General features: G+C 39.7%; 1 protein-coding gene and 1 long non-coding RNA gene across 3 annotated transcripts in view; one reads left to right on the plus strand and one right to left on the minus strand.

The window, feature by feature from the left end:
* The first annotated feature begins 3,954 nt into the window (after nt 1–3,954).
* Nucleotides 3,955–21,339, plus strand: psma3 (proteasome 20S subunit alpha 3). 2 transcript variants are annotated; one of them, XM_078562713.1, is made up of 11 exons: nt 3,955–4,246; nt 11,665–11,747; nt 12,244–12,367; nt 12,612–12,713; nt 13,656–13,729; nt 13,945–14,017; nt 14,792–14,857; nt 15,898–15,944; nt 19,763–19,830; nt 20,940–21,004; nt 21,088–21,339. In XM_078562713.1, exons 1-11 carry the CDS (start codon nt 4,226–4,228, stop codon nt 21,130–21,132), a joined length of 768 nt encoding a protein of 255 aa, XP_078418839.1. In that variant the 5' UTR covers nt 3,955–4,225; the 3' UTR covers nt 21,133–21,339. The 2 variants fall into 2 exon arrangements, with proteins under 2 accessions (XP_078418839.1, XP_078418838.1); XM_078562712.1 differs by having other exon boundaries at nt 20,940–21,339.
* LOC144693176 (uncharacterized) overlaps nt 20,739–21,950 on the minus strand; it is a 57,351-nt gene continuing 56,139 nt past the window's right edge. Inside the window, exon 3 of the long non-coding RNA XR_013579480.1 lies at nt 20,739–21,112. This is a non-coding gene — a long non-coding RNA (uncharacterized LOC144693176). The remainder of the gene's footprint in view (nt 21,113–21,950) is intronic.

Genomic DNA, 21,950 nt, shown 5'->3' on the forward strand with positions numbered 1-21,950 from the left:
TCTATCAAGAAACCCAGTGTTTACAAGATGCACCACCTGCCCCTATACTTCCCCTCTCCTCACCATCCAAGGGCCCAAACACTCCTTTCAAGTGAAGCAGCGCTTCACTTGCACTTCCCTCAATTTAGTCTACTGCATTCGCTGCTCCAAATGCGGTTTCCTCTACATTGGAGAGACCAAGCGCAGACTGGGTGACCGCTTTGCAGAACACCTTCGGTCTGTCCGCAAGCATGACCCAGACCCCAATGTCACTTGCAATTTCAACACTCCACCCTGCTCTCATGCCCACATGTCCATCCTTGGCCTGCTGCAATGTTCCAGTGAAGCTCAACGCAAACTGGAGGAACAGCACCTCATCTTCCGACTAAGCACTTTACAGCCTTCCGGACTGAATATTGAGTTCAACAATTTTAGATCATGAACTCTCTCCTCCATCCCCACTCCCTTTCCGATCCCCCTTTTTTCCAATAATTTATATAGATTTTTCTTTTCCCACCTATTTCCATTATTTTTAAATATTATTTTTAAATATATTTCCATCCATTGTTTTATCTCTACCTTTTAGCCTATTTCGATCCCTTCTCCCCACCCCACCCCCACTAGGGCTATCTGTACCTTGCTTGTCCTGCTTTCTACCCTTAATGTCACCTATTAGCACATTTCTTAGCTAATATCACTACTGTCAACACCACTTTGTCCTTTTGTCTATGACATCTTTTGGCAATCTCCACCTATCTCTGGCCCTCTATCCAGTTCTACTTGTCCCACCCCCCCCCCCTTAAACCAGCTTATATTTCACCTCTCTTCTATTTTCCCTTAGTTCTGTTGGAGAGTCATACAGACTTGAAATGTTAACTGTGTTCATCTCCGCAGATGCTGTCAGACCTGCTGAGTTTTTCCAGGTATTTTTATTTTGTCCCAGTGTTTACAAGTTGCTTTGAGTTTCTTTGATCTGGGGAGCCTCCAGGAATAAAGTAAGTGAAACCTTCTCAGTTTCTAAACATTTTCTGAGATGTCTTGAGACAAACCAGTTAGATCCAAAGTAGCTATTATAATCCTAGCTGTGAATACCTTTTAGCACTGTCCCAGCAACACAATAAAACATTCCCTTTGAACTGTAATCACCCAGGTCTGTTTGAATTCCACTTACTTCAGGGTTGTTTTCCAGTTTCTCAATCAGATTTTTCCATTTACCTACATTTAAATTTCAATTCATAACCTCAAAGTTTGATTCCTAAAACATATGAATTAAGAAATTACATATTCATAACAAGGGTGAGACGCACTCAGAAGCCTCTTGCATTACCTGCCTGTGCCTGGTGGTTATCCATTCCCTCTCTCCCTGCATACTCTTAAGCTGCAGGGTGATCACATCTATAAATCTGCTATCCACAAAGTTCTCAACCTCACAGATGTGCCGCAGTAACCCCAGCTGCTGCTGAAGCTTCAAAACCCGGACATCAAGCTACTGCAACAATTCTTGTGCATATGGTTATGAAGGACACAGGAAGTATCCTGGAGTTCCTACATGGCACAAGATGTGCACTTGAGGTTGGAGCTGCCCTCCTATTCTTTTATTAGGTAGTAAAACTTACTATTAAAAAAAGAGTCACCAGCAACTCACTTCCCTTCTGCTGATGTCACTTAAATATAATTTCATTTAAATTTTAATTCATTTTAAGTTCATTTAATTTTTCACTTAACCTTTATTATCTAAAATAAAATTGCAATTTTTAATTTGCCAACTCCTTAGACTATATTCCTAACTTTGGAGGAAGAGAAACAAAGCTGCAAAACTGGGAATGATGGACACTTGGCAGATGAAATTTAATACAGAGAAATGTGAAGTGTTACGTTTTGGTAGGAAGAATGAGGAAAGGCTATATAAAATAAAAGGATACAATCCTAAAGTGGGTGAAGGAGCAGTGGGACCTCTGGGTGTTTGTACACAAATTGTTGAAAGTTGTAGGGCAGATTGAGAACATGATTGAAAAGGCATATGGGATCCTGGGTTTTATAAATGAAGGCATGGAGTACAAAAACAATGATATTATGGTGAATCTTTATAAAATATGGTTCAGCCTCAACTGGAGTATGTTGTCCAATTCTGGGCACCACACTTTAGGAAGGATGTGAAGGCTTTAGAGAGGATGTAGAGAATGGTTCCAGGGATTGACAGACTTCAGTTCTGTGGATATATTGTAGAGGCTGGGCTTGTTCCTATTAGAGAGGACATGAAGGGGTCTGGGCAGAGTAGGTAGGGAGAAACTGTTTCCATTGGAGGCAAGGATCGAGAGCAAGAGGTCACAGATTTAAGGTGATTGGCAAAAGAACCAATGGTGACATGAGGAAAACCTTTTTACGCAGTGAGTGGGTAACATCTGGAATGCACTGCCTGAGAGTGTGGTGGAGTCAGATTAAATCATGGTATTCAAAAAGGAATTGGATAATTATCTGCTGAAAAAGAATTTGCCGGGTTATGGGGAAAAGAGAGGGGAGTGAGACTAGGTGAGTTGGTTTTGCACGGAGCTGGCATGGATGTGACAGGCTGAATGGCCTCCTTCTGTGCTGTAACCAGTCAATGAAACTCACCAGCCAATCAACTCACAATTTTCTGGTGATGTCACAGTTTGATCTTTTTTGTCTCTCACTTTTTCATACTCAAGTGCACCACCGGTCCGCCCCTGCTGCCAACTTACACTTTCTCTCATCTACCTCTGCTGCTGTGTCCAAACAGGCCTGTGCTCTTCTCCCTGTTTTTAATTGCTCCAACCATTTGCAGCTGTGCCTCCAGCTGCTGAGGCCTAATGCTTTGTAATTCCACACCCTCCCAGTCCCTCTTTACTCCTTTAAGACACTCCTTAAAACCTATCTCTTTCGCTAAGCTTTTGGTCATCAGCTCCAATATTCCTTTATGTGGCTTGGTGTCAAATTTTATTTGGTAACGCTCCTGTGAACTGCATTAAATACACTATATAAATGCAAATTGTTCTTTTTTGCACAGCCAGTTATCGTAGTTTGGAATGCACTACCTGAAAGAGTGAGGGAAGCAGATTTAATTGTTCGAAAGGGAATAGAATAAATACTCCTGGTTCCCATAAGTTTGAAATAATTGCACTTTTAGGTTCAAAATGCTGGAGCTTCATGGAGTGTAAAATTTCTTGCAGCTCTCCTTGTGGCTGGTGGAATGATACATTATTGCTGGGAATCTGACTATTGTGTAGCAGTAAATGTGGCGACCTTGATGTACATTCTCAAAAGTTTGTTCCAAGCTCTTTACAATTAATAACACAAGACTCTAGGGAAAGAGCAGGGAAATGGGATGTGTTGCTGCATTTTTTAAAATTCACGCACGGGATGTGGGTGATGCTGGCTATGCCAGCATTTATTGTCCGTTCCTAATTGCCCTTGAAAAAGTGGTGGTAAGCTGCCTTCTTGAACCGTTGCAGTCCATGTGGTGTAGGTACACCCACAGTGCTGTTACGGAGGGAGTTCCATCATTTTGACACAACAACAGTGGAGGAACGACAATATATTTCCAAGCCAGGATGGTGAGTGGCTTGGAGGGGAACTTCTATGTGGTAGTGTTCCCATGTGTCTGCTCCTTTTGTCCTTCTAGATGGCAGTGGTCATGGGTTTGGAAGGTGCTAAGGAGCCTTGGTGAGTCCCTGCAGTGCATCTTGTAGATGTTACACACTGCTGCCACTGTGCGTCGGTCGTGGAGGGAGTGAATGTTTGTGGAAGGGGTGCCAATCAAATGGGCTGCTTTGTCCTGGATGGTGTTCTTGTTTTTTGAGTGTTTTTTAGCTTGTAAAATGTCAATTTATTAACAGTACAGCTCACGATCCATACATCATTTTACAAAGTCTTAAATGACCCCAATAAATCCCCTGAACACAGAACCCGACATTTATTATGCACATTCAAAACAGGATTCAAAACACTCACTGGTGCACATTTTTTTTAATATAGAGAAAAACAATTTTGTTTAATCTCCCAGTTTCAAGTGCTGTTACATCACTGGTACATTGTTTTGGTCACATTGACGCAGCTCCTTTCACTCCTGAGCTCTCCCTTCATATGGGGAACACGCGCGGCTCGACTACATAATAGACGCTGCTGATTGGTGGAGCGGCAACACGGTCTTGTCCAATCAGAAGGCGTCTTATTGGTGGGTTGAGTGGAAAGCCGAGTGAGTAGTGCTGCTGATATCGTTTGGTCCGGAATGAGCTCCATCGGTACCGGGGTGAGTGGGTGAGGCCTGTGGCTGAGCGTTCGGATGGGAAAATATCGGGCGGGGTTCTCGGCCTGCGAGGGTTTGCTGAGTGGGGTCGGGCCCAGGCCTTTCCCCCGAGGCCGGAAGCTAGGCCCTGGGGAGCCGGGCCGGCAATTCCACAAGAAGCAGCGCGACAGCCACCGGCTGACGGTGGGGCTCGGCTCCGGGGGGTCGAGATATTTTTGAGCACGTTCAATGTGGGCCGAACACTCCGACCGCCTCTCTGCGGCTGAAGCTGCTGAGTCACGAGGAGCTCCCCACTTCCCAGTCAAAGAGAAAGTACCGGCGAGGGGGCGGGTTCATTCTGAAACCGGGATTATAGTGGAGAGTAGCTTCCTGCTCGTTAGCTGAGTCTTGGCCCATCATCCAATAGCTTTAAACAAAAGAAAAACAAATCAAAAAGTTAAATACTGCGGATGCTGGAAATCTGGAATAAAAAATAAAATGTTGAAAATGCTCAGCGGGTCAGGCAGCATCAGTGGGGAGAGAACCAGGGATAACGTGAGGGTCCCTAACCTGAAATGTTAACTCTCTCTCCCCAGAGGTGCAAAATCACATTGGTGATGGAAGTGGTGACCCGAATTTAATTAGTTTAGAGGTTAACATGTTAGGTTCACGTTTATTTTATTGCTGAAGAAAGTTAATATGTGCTGGGATTCCTACAGCTCCATGGACTCTTTCTAAATAGGTCCTGAGTCATACTCTCAGAGCAAGCTTGATGATGAAATAGGGTGCATAAAAGCTATCCTGCAGGATAATGGCTACCCTGATCTGATCATTGTTTGCTTTATGTTGCACAAACTCATAAACGGGCCTAAGGCCACCACTTTCGGTCCTGAAAAGTGCCCAATCTACCTCAGATTACCCTGGAAGGGTAAGGGGGTCTCAAAAATTTGAGCAACAGGTGAAGCTATTTCACGCTGCTACTATGTAGTAACAGCACAAGTGGTATTCTCCACTAATAGGATGCTGCTGTCAAGCTAAAAAGACATTCTGCCTACCACAGACATGAGTAATGTGGTAAGACCATAAGACATAGGAGCAGAAATTAGGCCATTCGGCCCATCGAGTCTGCTCCGCCATTCAATCATGGCTGATAAGTTTCTCAACCCCATTCTCCTGCCTTCTCCCCGTAACCTTTGATCCCCTTACCGATCAAGAACCTATCTATCTCGGTCTTAAATACACTCAATGACCTGGCCTCCACAGCCTTCTGTGGCAATGAATTCCATAGATTCACCACTCTCTGGCTAAAGAAGTTTCTCCTCATCTCTGTTCTAAAAGGTCTTCCCTTTACTCTGAGGCTGTGCCCTCGGGTCCTAGTCTCTCCTACTAATGGAAACATCTTCCCCATGTCCACTCTATCCAGGCCTTTCAGTACTCTGTAAGTTTCAATCAGATCCCCCTCATTCTTCTAAACTCCATTGAGTATAGACCCAGAGTCGTCAAACGTTCCTCATATGTTAAGCCTTTCATTCCTGGGATCGTTCTCGTGAACCTCCTCTGGACCCTCTCCAGAGCCAGCACATTCTTCCTGAGATATGGGGCCCAAAATTGCTCACAATATTCTAAATGTGGTCTGACCAGAGCCTTATAAAGCCTCAGCAGCACATCCCTGCTTTTATATTCTAGTCCTCTCGAAATAAATGCCAACATTGCATTTGCATTTCCGTGCCTGTGTGATGCCAGGTATGTAAACCATATGGGTTGATCGTATCAAACAGCATGTCCCTTTAGCTGTTCACAATAAACAAAGTACTGACCATACCCAACCATCACATGCTTGCAAAACTCAAAACGTAGTGTCCAACATTAGATATAATTCTGCGATTGGACAGCACTTGCAAGATTCTGATTGTGATCCTGATTATGCTAAGAATTACACTGCCAACCAATTTAAGACTCAGTTAGGCTCGCAGTGTGGCTTACTTGTGTGCCAGAAGCTACATATATTCATACAGAGAACTGTCCTTGCTGACAGGAGCATGTCCACGCATTGCAGCTTTCTCAACTAAACAAAAGCTTGGGGGACAGCCATTTCCTGGTTCATTTGTCAATCTTGACTAATCAGAGTCAACCTTCCTGGATTGAATTTAAACAAAAGCTTGGCAGTTTACTGTTCCCTGGTGCCCTCTTCTCATGCAGTATAAATTGTTGTTCCCTTTGAAGTTTGGTATTCTTGTGAATCTGTCCTGATGAGTGCAAGACTAAAAGCTTCCACACCACGTATCTCTTTTTTCCAGCAATACTCAATAAAAGATCTAACTCTTAGAACTGGTGGGTGCCAAGACATCATAGAATAGCCTGTCATGTCGGTGCCGGCTCTCTGCAAGAACAATGCACCTAGTGCCACTACCCTGCCTTTTTTCCATAGCCCTGCAAATTTTCCCTCTTCAGATAACAATCCTAGTCTCTTTTGACAGCCATGACTGAATCTGCTTCCGCTACACTTTCAGGCAGTGCGTTCCAGGTCCTAATGACAAGTTGTGTGAAGGATTTCCTCATGTCGCTGTTGGTCCTTTTGCCAATCACTTTAAATCGGTGTCATCTGGTTCTTGATTCTTCCACTAATGGAATAGTTTCTCCCTATCTACTCTGACCAGCTCGTGAATTACTTTTGAAATGTAATCACTGTTGTCATGTAGGAAGTGTGGCAGCCAATTTGTGCAAGCTAGATCCCACAAATAACAGTGTGAAAGTGACCAGATAATCTATATTTTTAATGATGTTGGTTGAGGGATAAATATTGACCGTGGTACTGGGGAGAACTCCCCTGCTCCATTTTGAATAGTGCTATGGGATCTTTTTACGCCCACCTGAGAGGGCAAGGTGTTTGGTGTACTGGCCAAAAAAAGGCACCATTGACTGTGCAGCACTCCCTCACTACTGTGCTGGAATGTCAGCCCAAATATTTGAGCATATAATTTGATGTGGGATTTGAACCTACAACCTTCTGATTCAGAAGTGAAAGTGCCCCCACTGAGTCATAGCTAACATACAAGTTTCAAAATGCAAGGAGCTATGTGCGCTAAACCTAATTGTTGGCTGATTTGTTATTGTGTTCATGTAGAATGGATGTTTGAGTTTTAATATTAAATTATGCTTTTGGTGAAATTTAGGAACAATAGAAATGTACCATTATGTAAGAAGGTGACAAATAGCATTTTAATATTTTAGTTTGCTGTTGGGAGTCATGCTGGGCTGATAGAGATGTAATTTTAATATTGAACATGCCAGAAAAGAGAGGAAAAAAAAGTTTATAGTGCTTTTTTCATATCCCAAAGCACTTCACAGCCAATTAAGTTCTTTTTGAAGTGCAATCATTGCAGCGTAGGAAACATGTCAACCAATTTGCACTCAGGTAATCTGTGATACAAAAATAGAAAATACTAGAAATACTCAGGTTAGACAGCATCTGTGGAGAGAAACAAAGTTTAACACTTAAGGTTGATAATGATACTTTGTCAGAACTGAGGGAAGATAGAAATGTATTTTTCCTGTTTTTATTTCAAATTTTCAGCATCTGTATTTTGCTTTAGTAATCTGTAATGTTGGCTGAGGGATAAATGTTGGTCAAGGCTCTGGATGAACTTCCTATCTCTTTTTGAATAATGTGGAATCTGAGAGTTTACTATCTCAAAGCAGATACTACTTGACTCTCCTCTTAGAACTTACCTTCTTGACTAGGCTTTTTTTTGAGTTGTACCATTGGACAGTCTTTCACTGGAACCATGCTGGGTCCTGACGAATTGTGTAACTAGAGCTGTAGAGGGGGCATTAAACTAAACAGTGAGGAGGGGGGTTCATGTGAAGAGATATTTAGAAAGTTAACAAGAAAGGACAAGGCAATAGTGCAGGGTAGTGATATGGGTAATAATAACCAGAATGTGACAGGAAGGGACAGAGAGTACACCAATAAATAGTGCCAGAGTAGGGAAACATGGTATAAGGATAGAATGAAGCTCTTGTTATGAATGCTGTGTGCATTCAGATAAAAATGGATGAGTTGATAACACAATTGGAAATAAATGGGATTGATATAGCCATTACGGAGATATGGTAGCAAAGTGACCAAGGCTGGGAACATAACATTCAAGGATATGACATTATGGAAGGAGAGGAAGAAAGGACAAGGAAGTGAGTTAGCTCTGTTACTAAAGGATGAGATCAGTACAATAGTGAGAAATGATCTTGGCTTGGAAGGTCTAGATGTAGAATCAGTTTGGATGGAGATAAGAAATAGCAAGAGAAAGAAGTCACTGGTGGGAGTAGTTTATAGGCCCTCTAACAGTAGCTACACTATGGGATGGAGTATACGTGAAGAAATATAGATTTTCAATTTGATTTGTCCAAAGGTAACCTTGATGAGTTCAGAGAGTGTATCTGGGAGTTTTTTTTTTAAGAACAATACGTTCTGGAACCAACCAGGGAATTGGCAATTTTTGACCTGGTAATGTGCAACGAGACAGATTTAGATGGTATCAAATTGAAAGAAAAGATGCACAATGCTGCAAAGATTAGTGGTAGGCCGGAAGATTGGGAAAATTTTAAATGAAAGTAAACCAGCAAGAAATTTAAAAACCGACAGGAAGAGCTTCTACAATTATCTAAAAAGAGTACCTAAAGTAAAGGTTGGTCCCTTAGAGGGTGAGTGGGGAATTTAATTTTAAAAAATTCATTCATGGGATGTGGGCTTCGCTGGCTGTGCCATCATTTATTGTCCATCCCTAGTTGCCTTGAGAAGGTGGTGGTGAGCTGCCGCCTTGAACCGCTGCAGTCCATGTGGTGTAGGTACACCCACAGTGCTGTTAGGAAGGGAGTTCCAGGATTTTGCCCCAGTGACAGAGAAGGAACAGCGATATATTTCCAAGTCCAGGTGGTGAGTGACTTGGAGGGGAACTTCTAGGTGTTGGTGTCCCCCATGTATCTGCTGCCCTTGTCCTTCTAGATGGTAGTGGTCATGGGTTTGGAAGGTGCTGTCTAAGGAGCCTTGGTGAAATAATGGGAAACAAGGAAATTGCAGAGACTTTGAACAAGTATTTTGTATCTGTCTTCACGGTAGAAGACACGCAGCATCCTAAATAATAGTAGAAAATTGAAGGGAAAAGGGAAGGAGGGACTTAAATCAATCTCAATCACTGGAGGAAAAAGTACAAGATAAAGTAATGACTGACAAGTCCCATGGACCTGATGGTTTGCATCCTAGGGACTTAAAAAAGTGGCTGCAGAGGTAGTGGATGCATTGGTTGTAATCTTCCAAAATTCTCTAGATTTGGTGAAGGCCTCAGTGGATTGATAAGGTGCCAAATAAAAGATAAAAGATAAAAAATAAAAGATAAAACACAAGAGCTCATGGTGTTGGTTGGGGTTAATATATTTGCATGGTAGAGGATTGGCTAATGAATAGGAAACCAAGTCAGAATGAATGGGTCATTTTTAACTTGGGCAAACTGTAACTGATGGAGTGCTACAGAGATCACTCAGCCTCAACTATTTACAACCTGTTTTAATGATTTGGATGAAGGGACTGAATGTATCTTAGCCAAGATAGATAGGGAACCAAGATATACAGGTAGGGAGGACATAGTCTGTGGGCAAAAATGTGGTAGATGAGGTTGTCCATTATGGTGGGAAGAATAGAGCAGAATATTATTTAAAATGAGAGAGACTGCCAAATGCTGTGGTAGAGGATCTGGGTGAACTTGTACATGCATCACAAAAAGTTAGCATGCAGGTACAGCAAGTAATTAGGAAGGCAAATGGAATGTTATGACACAGCAGTTGGTAAAGGCTGAATTGTTTAAATCCCAGAGGGAAATTTGAACAACTGTCATAACATATTTTCAATTGCTATGTTTGATATGCAGCTCTGAATTCAGGAATAAGACCACTGAGCCTCGAGGTTTTTTTTATATAAAACTAAATTAAACATTTATTAATTTAACAAATTAAACACATACATGCCTACAAATTACTGCCATAATAACTTTTAAACAAATCCCCAAATTAATCACTCCCAGGTAAATCTTCAAGGCAACAATAACCCATAGACTTTAAACAGACGCTAGGCAAAGCACATTTGACTATACAAATTCAAAATGATGTTCCTTGCAATTTGGTTCCTTTGCAGACACTGTTGTAGGCTTACGGGGTGGTTGGATCTTAAATGCCTTAAGTTGGGCCTATACTCATTGAAGTTTAGAAGAAAAGGTTATCTTATTGAAACATTTAAGAAAATGAGGGGCTTGACTGGGTAGGTGCTGAGGATGTTTCCCCTTGTGGGGAATCTAGGACTTGGGTATTTCAAAATAAGGGGTCCCCTATTGGAGGTGAGGAAGAATTTCTTCTGAGGGTCATTAATCCTTGTAATTCACCACCCCAGGGGGCAGTGGAGCTGGGTCATTGTCTAAGTCAGCCCCTGAATGTATTCAGATTTTTAATTGACAAGGGAATCAAAGATAATGTGGTGGGGGGAGGCAGAAAAGTGGAGTTAAAGCCACAATCAAATCAGCCATGACATTGAATAAAAGAGCAGATTCAAAGGACTGAGTAGCCTACTCCTATTTATGTTTTGGTTAACTGTCCTAATATTTCCATATATGGTTCAGTGTTGAATTTCGTTAATGCTCTGTGAAACTATGCTAAAGATATTACATATATGCAAGTAGTTGGGGGATTGGTCAGAGTTCTTCCTACTGATTACCATCTAGCAACTATTGCATAAAATATGTCCTTGTTAAGTGATTGGCATCCAAAACCAAACCCAGAATGGATCCTTGATTTAAATAGAAATATAACAAATTAAGACATGGCAGATCAGGCAGTGCGCTGGGATTGTAGCATGTGGGCATTTGTGGACAATGAGACTGTCCAAGGCTGTCACATCTGCAAGAAATATCTCGAGGCACCATGGCTTGGACGTTGAGCTGGAGTCGTAGCTGCAGACACGTGGACACAAGGGAAGAGGAATTACTGGATTATTTATTTGAGTACAGTTGCACACGTGGTGGTGGTGCAGGAAGGTAGGTCAGAGAAATTTAGGAGAGGGAGTTAAGCAGGACCAGCAAACACTGCTCCTAGCCAACAGTTACACAGTACTCAATACGTCTGAAGGAGAAGACATGGTAAGGACAATCAGAATGCCAATAAAGACTTAAATGCTATCAAAAGGGAACTAGATGAGTACATGAGAGAAAAGGGAATAAAAAGTTGAAAGACTATCATGAAGTAGCTGGAATGGGAGGAGACTTGTATGAGCGATAAACACCAGCACAAACTATTTGGGCCTGTTTGTGCTATATATTCTCTGCAAACTTTCTATACTTGATTTATAATTTTGGTATTGCTTATGGTGTGTAAGATTTTTCTCACTTGCTTTGAATTTCCAGTATGATTTGTCAGCATCCACCTTCTCTCCTGATGGACGAGTATTCCAGGTTGAATATGCGATGAAAGCTGTAGAGAACAGTAGGTAAGGAGTCCATCGTCATTACGAATATGTTTTCTCAGGGAATGCTTAAATTTTTAGAAGCTTCAATGAGGTTTCAGGTTAGTATTGTGTTTTATTTATGAGCGTTGACTCCTTGCTGTGGTATGATTCCACAGGCATCAGTTGTTCAAGTGGTCATTCTTCACTTGAGAATCAATTGTGTTTGCATAAACTCCAAACCTGACTCTGTCATTGTCCAATGTCAATTCAGTTACTTTCAAAAGATGCTAATGATCCTGGCCATGAAACAAATTAATTTCAAAATGTATGATCCAAGACAATGGTTAAGTTCAATGTTCACTTCCATTTGATAAAAGTTGACAAAACTCAAATTTTTTAGAAGTACTAAAGCAGAGTCAGTTATAAACTGAAAATTTAGCCCTCGTTCAAAATAAAAACATGTACAAATGTTTGTGATCTCAAAACCTTAACCTTTCTCTTACCGCAATCAGTACTTTGTTTCAATTTAATTTCACAGCACAGCTATCGGGATAAGATGTAAAGATGGAGTAGTGTTTGGAGTAGAGAAATTGGTCCTTTCTAAACTGTACGAACAAGGCTCCAACAAACGCATATTTAACATCGATCGTCATGTAGGAATGGTAAGAATTTTATAAGCATCCTTCCCCCAAAAGAGGCATGTTAGTTTGTGAAGTGAAATTGAAACATTCTTGTAATATGACGATGAGCCCTGTGTGCAAAATTGTATCAAGTATGTAAAGAATTGGTACTGAATAGAACATTGTAGCAAGAATGTGAATTTTAACAACAGTGTACTATATTTTGATTTCAGTACAGGCCTAACTTTTAAAGATCACAATAAGCAACTCTTGTTTCATCCCACAGGCAGTAGCAGGTCTTTTGGCAGATGCACGGTCTCTTACTGATATTGCAAGAGAAGAAGCTTCAAACTTTAGATCCAACTATGGATATGATATTCCATTGAGGGTATGAGATCTATTTAGCAGTTATTGTAGTACAACTTTGAATTTTACATGGGTATATTGCACAATATAACAGCTACAACTTAATCCAGTGACTAACCATGGAACAATGTTTAATCCACAAAATCATAAATTGTCCCAGGTGATTTTGATTTTTTATTTCTTCCCCCAACCCGAAGGCATTGACTTCCTCCAGTAATACAGTCCCATGGTTACGAGGAGCTATTTCTCACATGTTACGATTTTTTGAAATGTGAGCTTTGGGTGATGTCAGCAGGCAATTTGCCCACAAGGTCATTGTAGCATAGCTGAATCCTGTCCTTGCCATACATGAACATGTGCATTTCTGATAGAGGTTGCTGGATAGCAATGATTTTTTAAAATAAATGCTTTTTTTCCTCATCCTACTTTCCCCTGAAGAGCTGAGGCTAATTGTAATAAACTACGACTGCGCTCTCGGATCAGGAAACTCAGAATAAACTAGGGACTAAGCCAGGAGCCTTTCTGGCTTAGGTATTTGCTACATAAATTGCTCAGGAAGCACGAGTTAGTGCTTCTCTTAAATGCATACATTAACTAGAGTATTTAACACAATTCAGTCCTACCTTGCCCATTCTTGTCCAGTTAGTTTTTGCACCTACCTAATAAAGTTCAAACCCTAAACAAAGTTTCTTGCTAGTCATATGCCAGGACAGTGTTGTCCAATAGGAATTGCACACCTGTGCAAAAGGTGGTATCTTTTTAACCCTAATGCCCTGTATACACTTTGAATACAGATACATGTATTTATTTACTGAACAGACATCTATCATTAGGTCATCGTCTTTGCTTACATTTTCCAATTTTGAAACTTGCCACAAAAATTTATAGTATAGAAATTAGCTATTTGGGCTAAAGAATGTTGATGTATTGCAAAGTTATCACAAGTATTTATTTTTTCTTTTAGCATCTGGCAGACAGAGTAGCAATGTACGTCCACGCTTACACATTATATAGTGCTGTGAGGCCATTTGGAAGCAGGTAATTTTATTGTGATTTGAAAAGCATGACTTCTGTATTGCATGTTTATACAGTTGATGTAAGGCACCTCAGCTGTGAATGAACAGTTATGGAATTATGGTGTGAAATTGATAAATGAAGAAATGTGCAAACCATAGATATTTTAATTTTATGCAGCATTTATAGGCACATTTGTTGGAAATCTTAGTGACAAATTAATTTCAAAACTTTTATAGCTTTATTATGGGGTCTTATGACAAGGACGATGGAGCTCAGATGTACATGATTGACCCTTCAGGAGTGTCCCATGTAAGTACCTCCAAGAATGTTTGCCTAACTTTTTCTGTAATTGACTTAGAAAATTGATCATGTAAGCAGTGGCTTTAAAACATATCAGTAAATATTGTATGAACTCTTATTAGCAGCAAGATAATGACTTGATTGTATATGTTAGGGCAGCATTGTGTTTCTACAGAATTTTTTTAAAGAAAAAGCCCCAAAACTTTGCCCTCATTTAAGTGTGGTGTATTCTATTGAACACCATGTACTATGGTCTGATTAGAAATGTGAAATATTTAACATTTTAAAGCAGCCAGAAATACTTCCTGTTATATTGTGGAGGAGATTAAATTATGCAGAATATTGTATAACTACATTTAAAGTGTGATGTTGGATTTGTAAACCTATACAGGAAACTGCACAATATTACAATGACATTGAATTCTATAACAGCTACACTTGTCATAAAATACTAATAATTTGTAAACTACATTCTCCTCTTTTAGCTCGTCTCATCGTATTAGTCCTAGTTAGTGTGCATCTAAAGGGGTGAAGCAGACCTCTCCTAGTTCAGTTCAGGAACAAGCTGCTTGGAGGTTTAAGGGCAGTGATAATTTATCATCTTGTACCACTTTGTAACCAGAACCTCCCAAGTTGTCTGTGTTAAGCTGGTATAAGAGAGAATGTACACACTTAAGTCATGGAATGAATATATGCTATATGAGATTTATTTTTTTAATGACACTTACTTCCTGCATGAATACTGGAGTATTTTGTGGTTAAAGTCCTGTTATATTGCTGTAGGGTTACTGGGGATGTGCAATTGGAAAAGCTAAAGAAGCAGCAAAAACAGAGATTGAGAAGTTGCAGGTAAGCCATAAAATTTGAAATGGATATAATATGAGGAAATGAAACTAAGGGGTATGAGAACAAATTGGGTAATGAAATTAGGTTTTTGGGACATCAGTTAGGAAGGAAACTGGCATGGATTAACAAATCAGGCAAAAGCTTGTGCATTAGATTTACTCAACTGTCAGATTAATGAATGGCTTGTGTTTCTGATACATGTTTGATCTTGTGTGTTAATCTGTCAATTTGTACAAACATAATATGGTACATTATTGGAATCTGAGATCTGCTAAAACAATTTTTCATTGGGAATAAATGTTGGAGATCGGTTGTAGCAAATGAAAAAGTGCTTTGGAGTTCATCTGCACAAAAAGATTAATTAGAAGAAAGTCCTAAGCGTCCTTAATGTAATATTAGGAACATCATAGGCAGCGCAAAAATTGTTCAATTTAAAATTGGTTTCTTGAACGGTCAAAGTAGCAGCAACTCTCCCATGATGTTGATTAGGAGTATATCATGCAACAATGGTTTGTTGTTGAGGGAAGCTGCATTTTAAGTGGCCTGTCCCTTTGAAGCCACAATGTATAATTATAGTAGATGGCCCAAGTTTAATTAGAGTTCAGTTGATTGGAAGTTACTGGTAAATCTTTTGCTCAAACATTAAATGACTGTCTTGTCATTTTTAAAAATAGGTTAAGAATGACATTGAATGGATTCCCTCAAAACTAGTATACTTACATGATAATGTCCATTGCATGTCAACTTTGCTACAAATTTCAATAAAGGAAATTAAACCCTGCTAACGTACATTTGACCATGTAATTACATCCTCTTACCAGTGGAGGTGAAGTGTGTCAGATTTAAATGTGAACATTATTTGACTTTATTAAGAATTCATAACAATGTATGACTCTAAAATGGAGGCTGAATGGTGCCTTTGTGTCCTAATCCAATTATCCCTTGATCTTTAACGCCACTTAAATTACCTGCAGATGTTCTACAAATTAACAAGTGTAACGAATCAACTAGTGTATACTTTTTTCCCCACAACTGCTTTACAGATGAAAGACCTGACTTGCAGGGAAGTGGTTAAAGAAGTTGCAAAAATGTAAGTTTATAATATTATAATATTGGCTAGAATGCTTTTTGCTATGTATTCAGATTTTCTTTAAACAGTCTTGCTGTCTTAGTGCCAATAAAGTGACTGGTTTACTTTAATAGTTGCAGCAAAGGAAATGTTTCCATTTCTCACCTGCCATTCCTGCAGGCATGACGAGGAGAGATAGATTCGAGCATTTCTCTAATACTACAACAGCCTTGATATGTGAATGGCTGTTGTAGTAAGTGCCAAGTTGAGGAATGCAGACATTAGCAGTTCACTTCTCATCCCATGTCTATACGCATACAGTCTGCACCAGTTCTCTGTTCAGCAGTGAAGTGGGGACCTTGGTATTTTTCTCCCTAACCCAGGGACTTTCCTGGCTGAGGCCATGCAGCTTAGCAAAATTTAGGTGTTGGACCAAGATCATTGTAGTGATGCATTTATACTATACACTATACTAAACTCCGCATGGGGTGCTCGTATTACCATCTGCACATGTTATAACTGTTTTAAAGCTTGAAATGTAATCTTTGTATTGCCTACACCTGAGAATTTTTAACCCATTAATATGCAAGTTAGGAGATAACATTATGTATGGAATAACCACGAGTAGTAGCTTGCTTAAGCTATCTTTTGATAATACTTAAATATTAAATACTGAAAAAAAAAATCAGATTTCTAATCCTGAAGTGTTGCATTCAAGCTGCGAATGTTACATCAGTTTTGGTAAATCTGTCACTTTGCAATTGTAGCTCTAAAGTACAGTACTACTCGTGAGGTCAGAGGTTGCTATAATGTGCTTGCCACATAAAATTGCAATTGTGTATGTTGTGACTTCTCTGGCAGTTGAAAGAAAATTGTTCACTAATTAGTGTGCTTGATGATGTTTAGATATACATAAATAATTAAGCAGCTAAAACCTACAATTTTTGTCCAGACCAGCAGGCAACATTCCTTTTAAAGGCCAGAACTCCTGACAATGGTGCAATTCTCCCTTTGACATCAGAGTGTATTATATCTATTCTCAGTTGTAGATTTGAGTGAATACTACTTTTGCCCTAGCTTGACTACTGCAATTTCAAGGAAAAGCTGAAAAGGAGAAACTCGTCAAATTAAAACAAATTTTGGTGAATGAATGCAGGCACCAAAAAAAATCTTTTCATGTGACATTTCATTACTCATTTTGACAGTACCTTAAGTAATTCTACCTACCTTTATCTCCTGGTGTTAATTACACTGATACCTCCCCCATACAGATACTTGACTGAAATATATCACAAATGTCCTCACATCCATGGGAAAGCTGACTGATTGTTATCTTTCAATCCGGGCATGACTAAAGAGATAGATTCAAGCATTTCTCTAGTACTATAAGTCTTCCTATATGAATGTAGATAAGCACCAAGTTTTGAGGAATGCAGGCAGACATCACTAGCAGTTAATTTCTCGTTATCATCCCATGTCTGTACCAGTTCTTTGTTCAACAGTGAAGTGGGGACCTTGGTATTTTTGGTCATTTGTAGTGCTCCTATTGGGGCCTGGTAGTTAAACTTGTAGGTCTTTCCTGGTGTATATAGCTCTGCTCATCATGGGATGAGTTGTTGGGAGGGGAAAGCTGGCATAATTCAATCTTCAATGTTGTCAAATGCAAATTCACACTGACAGGATTGAACTGGAATAACTCAATTTAATAGTCAAAATATATTAATTACTGTGCTAAAGGAGATAGATTTCAAACAGATCGAGCAATTCAAAACTGGGCATCCATGAGATACTATGGGTCATCAGCAGCAGAATTGTATACAATCACAATCTGTAACCTCAGCCTGGCATAGACCACAATCTACCATCAATCTAGGGGATCAACCCTAGTTCAATGAAGAGTGCAGGAGGGCATGCCAGAACAGCAGCAGGCATACCTAAAAATGAGGTGTCAACCCAATGAAGCTACAACAGAGGCCTACTTGCATGCTGCTTCCACTATTTGGTCTGCGATAGACAGAGCTAAGCAATCCCACAACCAACAAATCAGATCTAAACTCTGCAGTCCAGTAACATCCATTTGTGAATGGTGGTGCACTATTAAACAACTAACTAGAGGAGAAGCCTCCATAAATATCCCTATCCTCAGTTCAAAAGACAAGGCTGAAGCATTTGCAACCATGTTCAGCCAGAAGTGTCCAATGGATGATTCAGCTCTGCGGCATCAGGAGCTCCCCAGCATCACAGATGCCAGTCTTCAGCCAATTCGAGTTACTCCATGACATCAAGAAATGGCTAAAGGCATTGGATACTGCAAAGGCTATGGGCCCTGACAACAACAGGACCAGCTATAACACTGGCATCTACACAGCAATGTGGAAAATTACCTATGTATGCCCTGTTAACACCACCACCTGGAAGTTCCCCTCCAAGCCACTCACCATCCTGACTTGGAAATGTATCACTGTTCCTTCACTGTCACTGGGTCAAAATCCTGGAACTTCCTAGTAGCACTATGGGTGCACCTACACCACAGACTGCAGCAGTTCAAAAAGGCAGCTCATCACCACATTCTTAAGGGCAATTAGGGATGGGCAGTAAATGCTGGCCTAGCCCGTGATGCCCACATCCTGTGAAGGAATAATAAAATTACAGTGATAAGACAATATTAGGTCTTAACAATGCACTTTCATCTGTGGGACAGAGGTTTTAATCTAGCTCAGGCTGAAGTGAACACTGCTGTTTCTGCAGAATGTACAGATCCCTTGTGAAATGAGTAAGTGTTCCAAATTTGCCTAAACCCACTTTACTAGGTCTACAGCAGAAAACAATTCAGAAATTAGTCTTGGGCATAGGAATGACTGGGAAGTATTTGTAACGCCATTAGCAAACAGATATTTGTTTTGCATCTGACAGTGCTGGTCTCTTGTTCCATTGCTCATTTTCAGATACAATGTACATTTTTTTAAGAACACAAGCTATGATATGGTTACAGAAACACGGTTTTAGAGGGTAACTAAGAGTAATCTGTACTGTGCAGGTAAAATATATACTTAAGTGTAAAATGTGATTTTTGTAAAAACAGATGAGCATGTTATCTGTCTAGTGCTAAATTGTGGAACTATTCTTGAGTGGGTTAAATGTGGGGACCAAAAATGGGCTAGGGCCTGTTTTTTGTGTATTCAAAGACAAGAAATTTGTACGGCCAACGAGCGAGTTACATGCCTGCACAACCTAGTTAGAATATTAGTTTTTGCAAAAGCCAGTATAAAAGTTCAAGCTTTAAGACTAGGCTACTGCCAGCCTGATGGCAATTGCATGCTAATAGATTACAAAGTAAAGGTAAGTGGAATATTTGCTACTTTTAACGTTTTAGAATATTAGCCCCTCAACCGAGTTAAGTTGATTGTAAATCAAGACAAATATTGCCATCTTTATTCTCAGCAGGACCACCAGAGGGAGCAGTTGTTAATTTTGTTAACAAATGTCAGTGGTATGTTACTAGTGCTTGTGGTCTCAAAAGTCCCCCTCTTTAGGAAAGAAATAGAAGGGGATTCTGCTGTAGCTGTATCCTCCCAATATTATGTCCCTACAAATAAAATTCATTTTTATAATACACCAAGTGTAATACAATTAGTTCTAAATATAGATTGGCTGACTGTTGAAAAACAATTTTACTTAAGTCTGGAGTAAGAGAAGATAGTGAATAATCGAAGTTTTTTTTAAACAGCATGTACTACTGTGGTTGATCATTCAAAGTTAAATGCGCCTGCCTTCCCCCCCCCCCCCCCCCCCCAATCTTTGAACAGTGATTTTTAAACTATTTACTGTTTTATCTTCAGAATCTACATAGTCCACGATGAAGTAAAGGATAAATCTTTCGAGTTGGAGCTAAGCTGGGTTGGAGAAAGTAATGTTTTCTTTTAAAGATTCCATGTATAGTGATAGTTATTTTGATAAACAATTTTCATCTTTTAACAGTAACATTAGTAATTTTGAATGCTTCAGTTTAAAAATACCCATGTTCGTTAACATTGTTTCTTCTGACTTCTATACGTTGCTTGTTTCTATGCAGTAATGTTTAATCAACACATTTTCTTATCCATTGGCATTGTTACAATCCCAAATTTGCTTTTTGAATCAGTATTTCAATCATCTTTTACTTAGTTGAGGCTATAAGGGGGCTTTCAGCTCAAACTGGCGCACTCGAGTTGATCTTCTGGCAGACTAATCTGATGAGCTAGACGAGCACACAGTACTCTAAATTGCTGTCAATTCATCAGACAACTGGCCCATTGGTCTCCTTTACATTGGTTCCTCAATGTGAATTGAGCGACTGCTTTGCAGAACACCTCCATTCATTTCAAAGCATGACTGAGCTTCTAGTTGATAATCACTAATTCTCCACCTTGGTCCCACTCTGCAGGAGAGGTCAAGGACAGAAATGTCAGTGTTTGAAAGAGACTTGAGTACCTCTTTTCAACTGGGCACTTTACAGCTGTCTGGACTCTATGTTGAGTTCAACAGTTTTAGATCACAATCTTTCATCTCCCCCCACCCCCCCACAAACACACCAACATGCTGTTTTGGGTATTTTTTTGCTGGTTCAATTTTTCCTCATTTCTTCCTTATTCCCTTACTCTGCTATCCTGCCATTCACACCACATCTAGACATCTTTTGTCATTTAATCTCCTACCCTCCATCCTGTCACAGGCCTTCCTTTTTTACCCCACTCTCTTCCCCCACCCACTGCTCAAAACTGATTACATCAGTTCTGATGAAAGGTCATAGAGCTGAAACACTGTCTTCACAAATGCTGCCTGACAACCATCTTGTCTTTATTTTATATTAGCTAATTTACATCATTCAGACTTGATAAACTCCAGCAGTACATTTTTGTACATTCAATGCATTAGACATCTAGATGATTTAGGAAAAGGTGGGAGGTAAAAGTAGAAGATTGAAAGATATTTACTTTTTCTCTTGATACTATTATAATTTGATGTTTTACTTTGCAGTTACAAAAGGCAGACATGAACTTGTACCTAAAGATGTCAAAGAGGAAGCAGAAAAATATGCCAAAGTAAATAAAATAAATTTCAATGCAACTTTTGCAATTTGCTTTGCATAACACATTCTCCTCACTGCATGTTTTTTCTTCCTTAGGAATCTCTTGAGGAAGATGATGAATCTGATGAAGACAACATGTAATTAATTTTTAAAAATATATACAGTGCTGTTTGAAACAACTCCTGCCTTTTTCCTTTGTATTTTTAAAATTGCTATCACAGTATCAAGTTTAAAGTTGGTTTTCTAATGTCTATAAGTTTGAACTTTACAAAATACTTGTAAGAAGGCAACTCATTAAAAGATTAAATGCTACATCAGAGTGACCAAAATAAAAATCTTACCTATTGACTCAGTTTCTTTCTTTCTTTCTTTCTTAAGAGGACTTTATTGCAGAGGCAGTACGTTTTCTGTGGAGTTATGGAACTATTATAAGGTTAATGTGGTCTAGAGGTCAGCCAGTGCTTGAACACATAGGTATAGATTTGTGAAATAAGATCTCGGAAGACAGGTTTTTCTGGGGTGGGGAGAAAAACATCATAGCTAGAAAACATTTCAGCTGCTTTTTCTCTCTTCCCCCTCCACCCCATTCATGGGATGCGTTGCTGGCATAGCCATCCTATTGCTCTTCAGAAGGTGGTGGTTAAAGGTGGTGTAATCCAGGATTTTGACCCAGTTAAACAATATTTCCAAGTCAGCATTTTGTGTGACTTGCAAGCGGTGTTGCCCTTATATGCTTAAATCAGTAGAGATCATAGGTTTGTGAGAGACCTTAAGTTTTTTTTTAAAACATTCATTGGATGTGGGCGTCACTGGCGAGCCTAAGGGCATTTTAAAGAGTCAACCACATTGCTGTGGTCTGGAGTCACATTTAGGAATTCCTTCCCTAAAGGACATTAGTGAACCAGATGCATTTTTATGACAATAGATTCATGGTCATCATTAGACTTAATTCAATAAAT

This window comes from Cetorhinus maximus, chromosome 18 (genome assembly GCF_964194155.1).
Source record: "Cetorhinus maximus chromosome 18, sCetMax3.hap1.1, whole genome shotgun sequence".
In the NCBI taxonomy this organism is placed as follows: Eukaryota; Metazoa; Chordata; class Chondrichthyes; order Lamniformes; family Cetorhinidae; genus Cetorhinus; species Cetorhinus maximus.

What these genes read in the sequence shown, in the direction of transcription:
- psma3 (XM_078562712.1), top strand. Translation starts at nt 4,226, where the DNA reads ATGAGCTCCATCGGTACCGGG. An exon ending in TGAGCTCCATCGGTACCGGG is followed by an intron (nt 4,247 to 11,664) that starts GTGAGTGGGTGA and finishes TTGAATTTCCAG; the next exon opens with TATGATTTGTCAGCATCCAC. An exon ending in ACCCTTCAGGAGTGTCCCAT is followed by an intron (nt 14,018 to 14,791) that starts GTAAGTACCTCC and finishes ATATTGCTGTAG; the next exon opens with GGTTACTGGGGATGTGCAAT.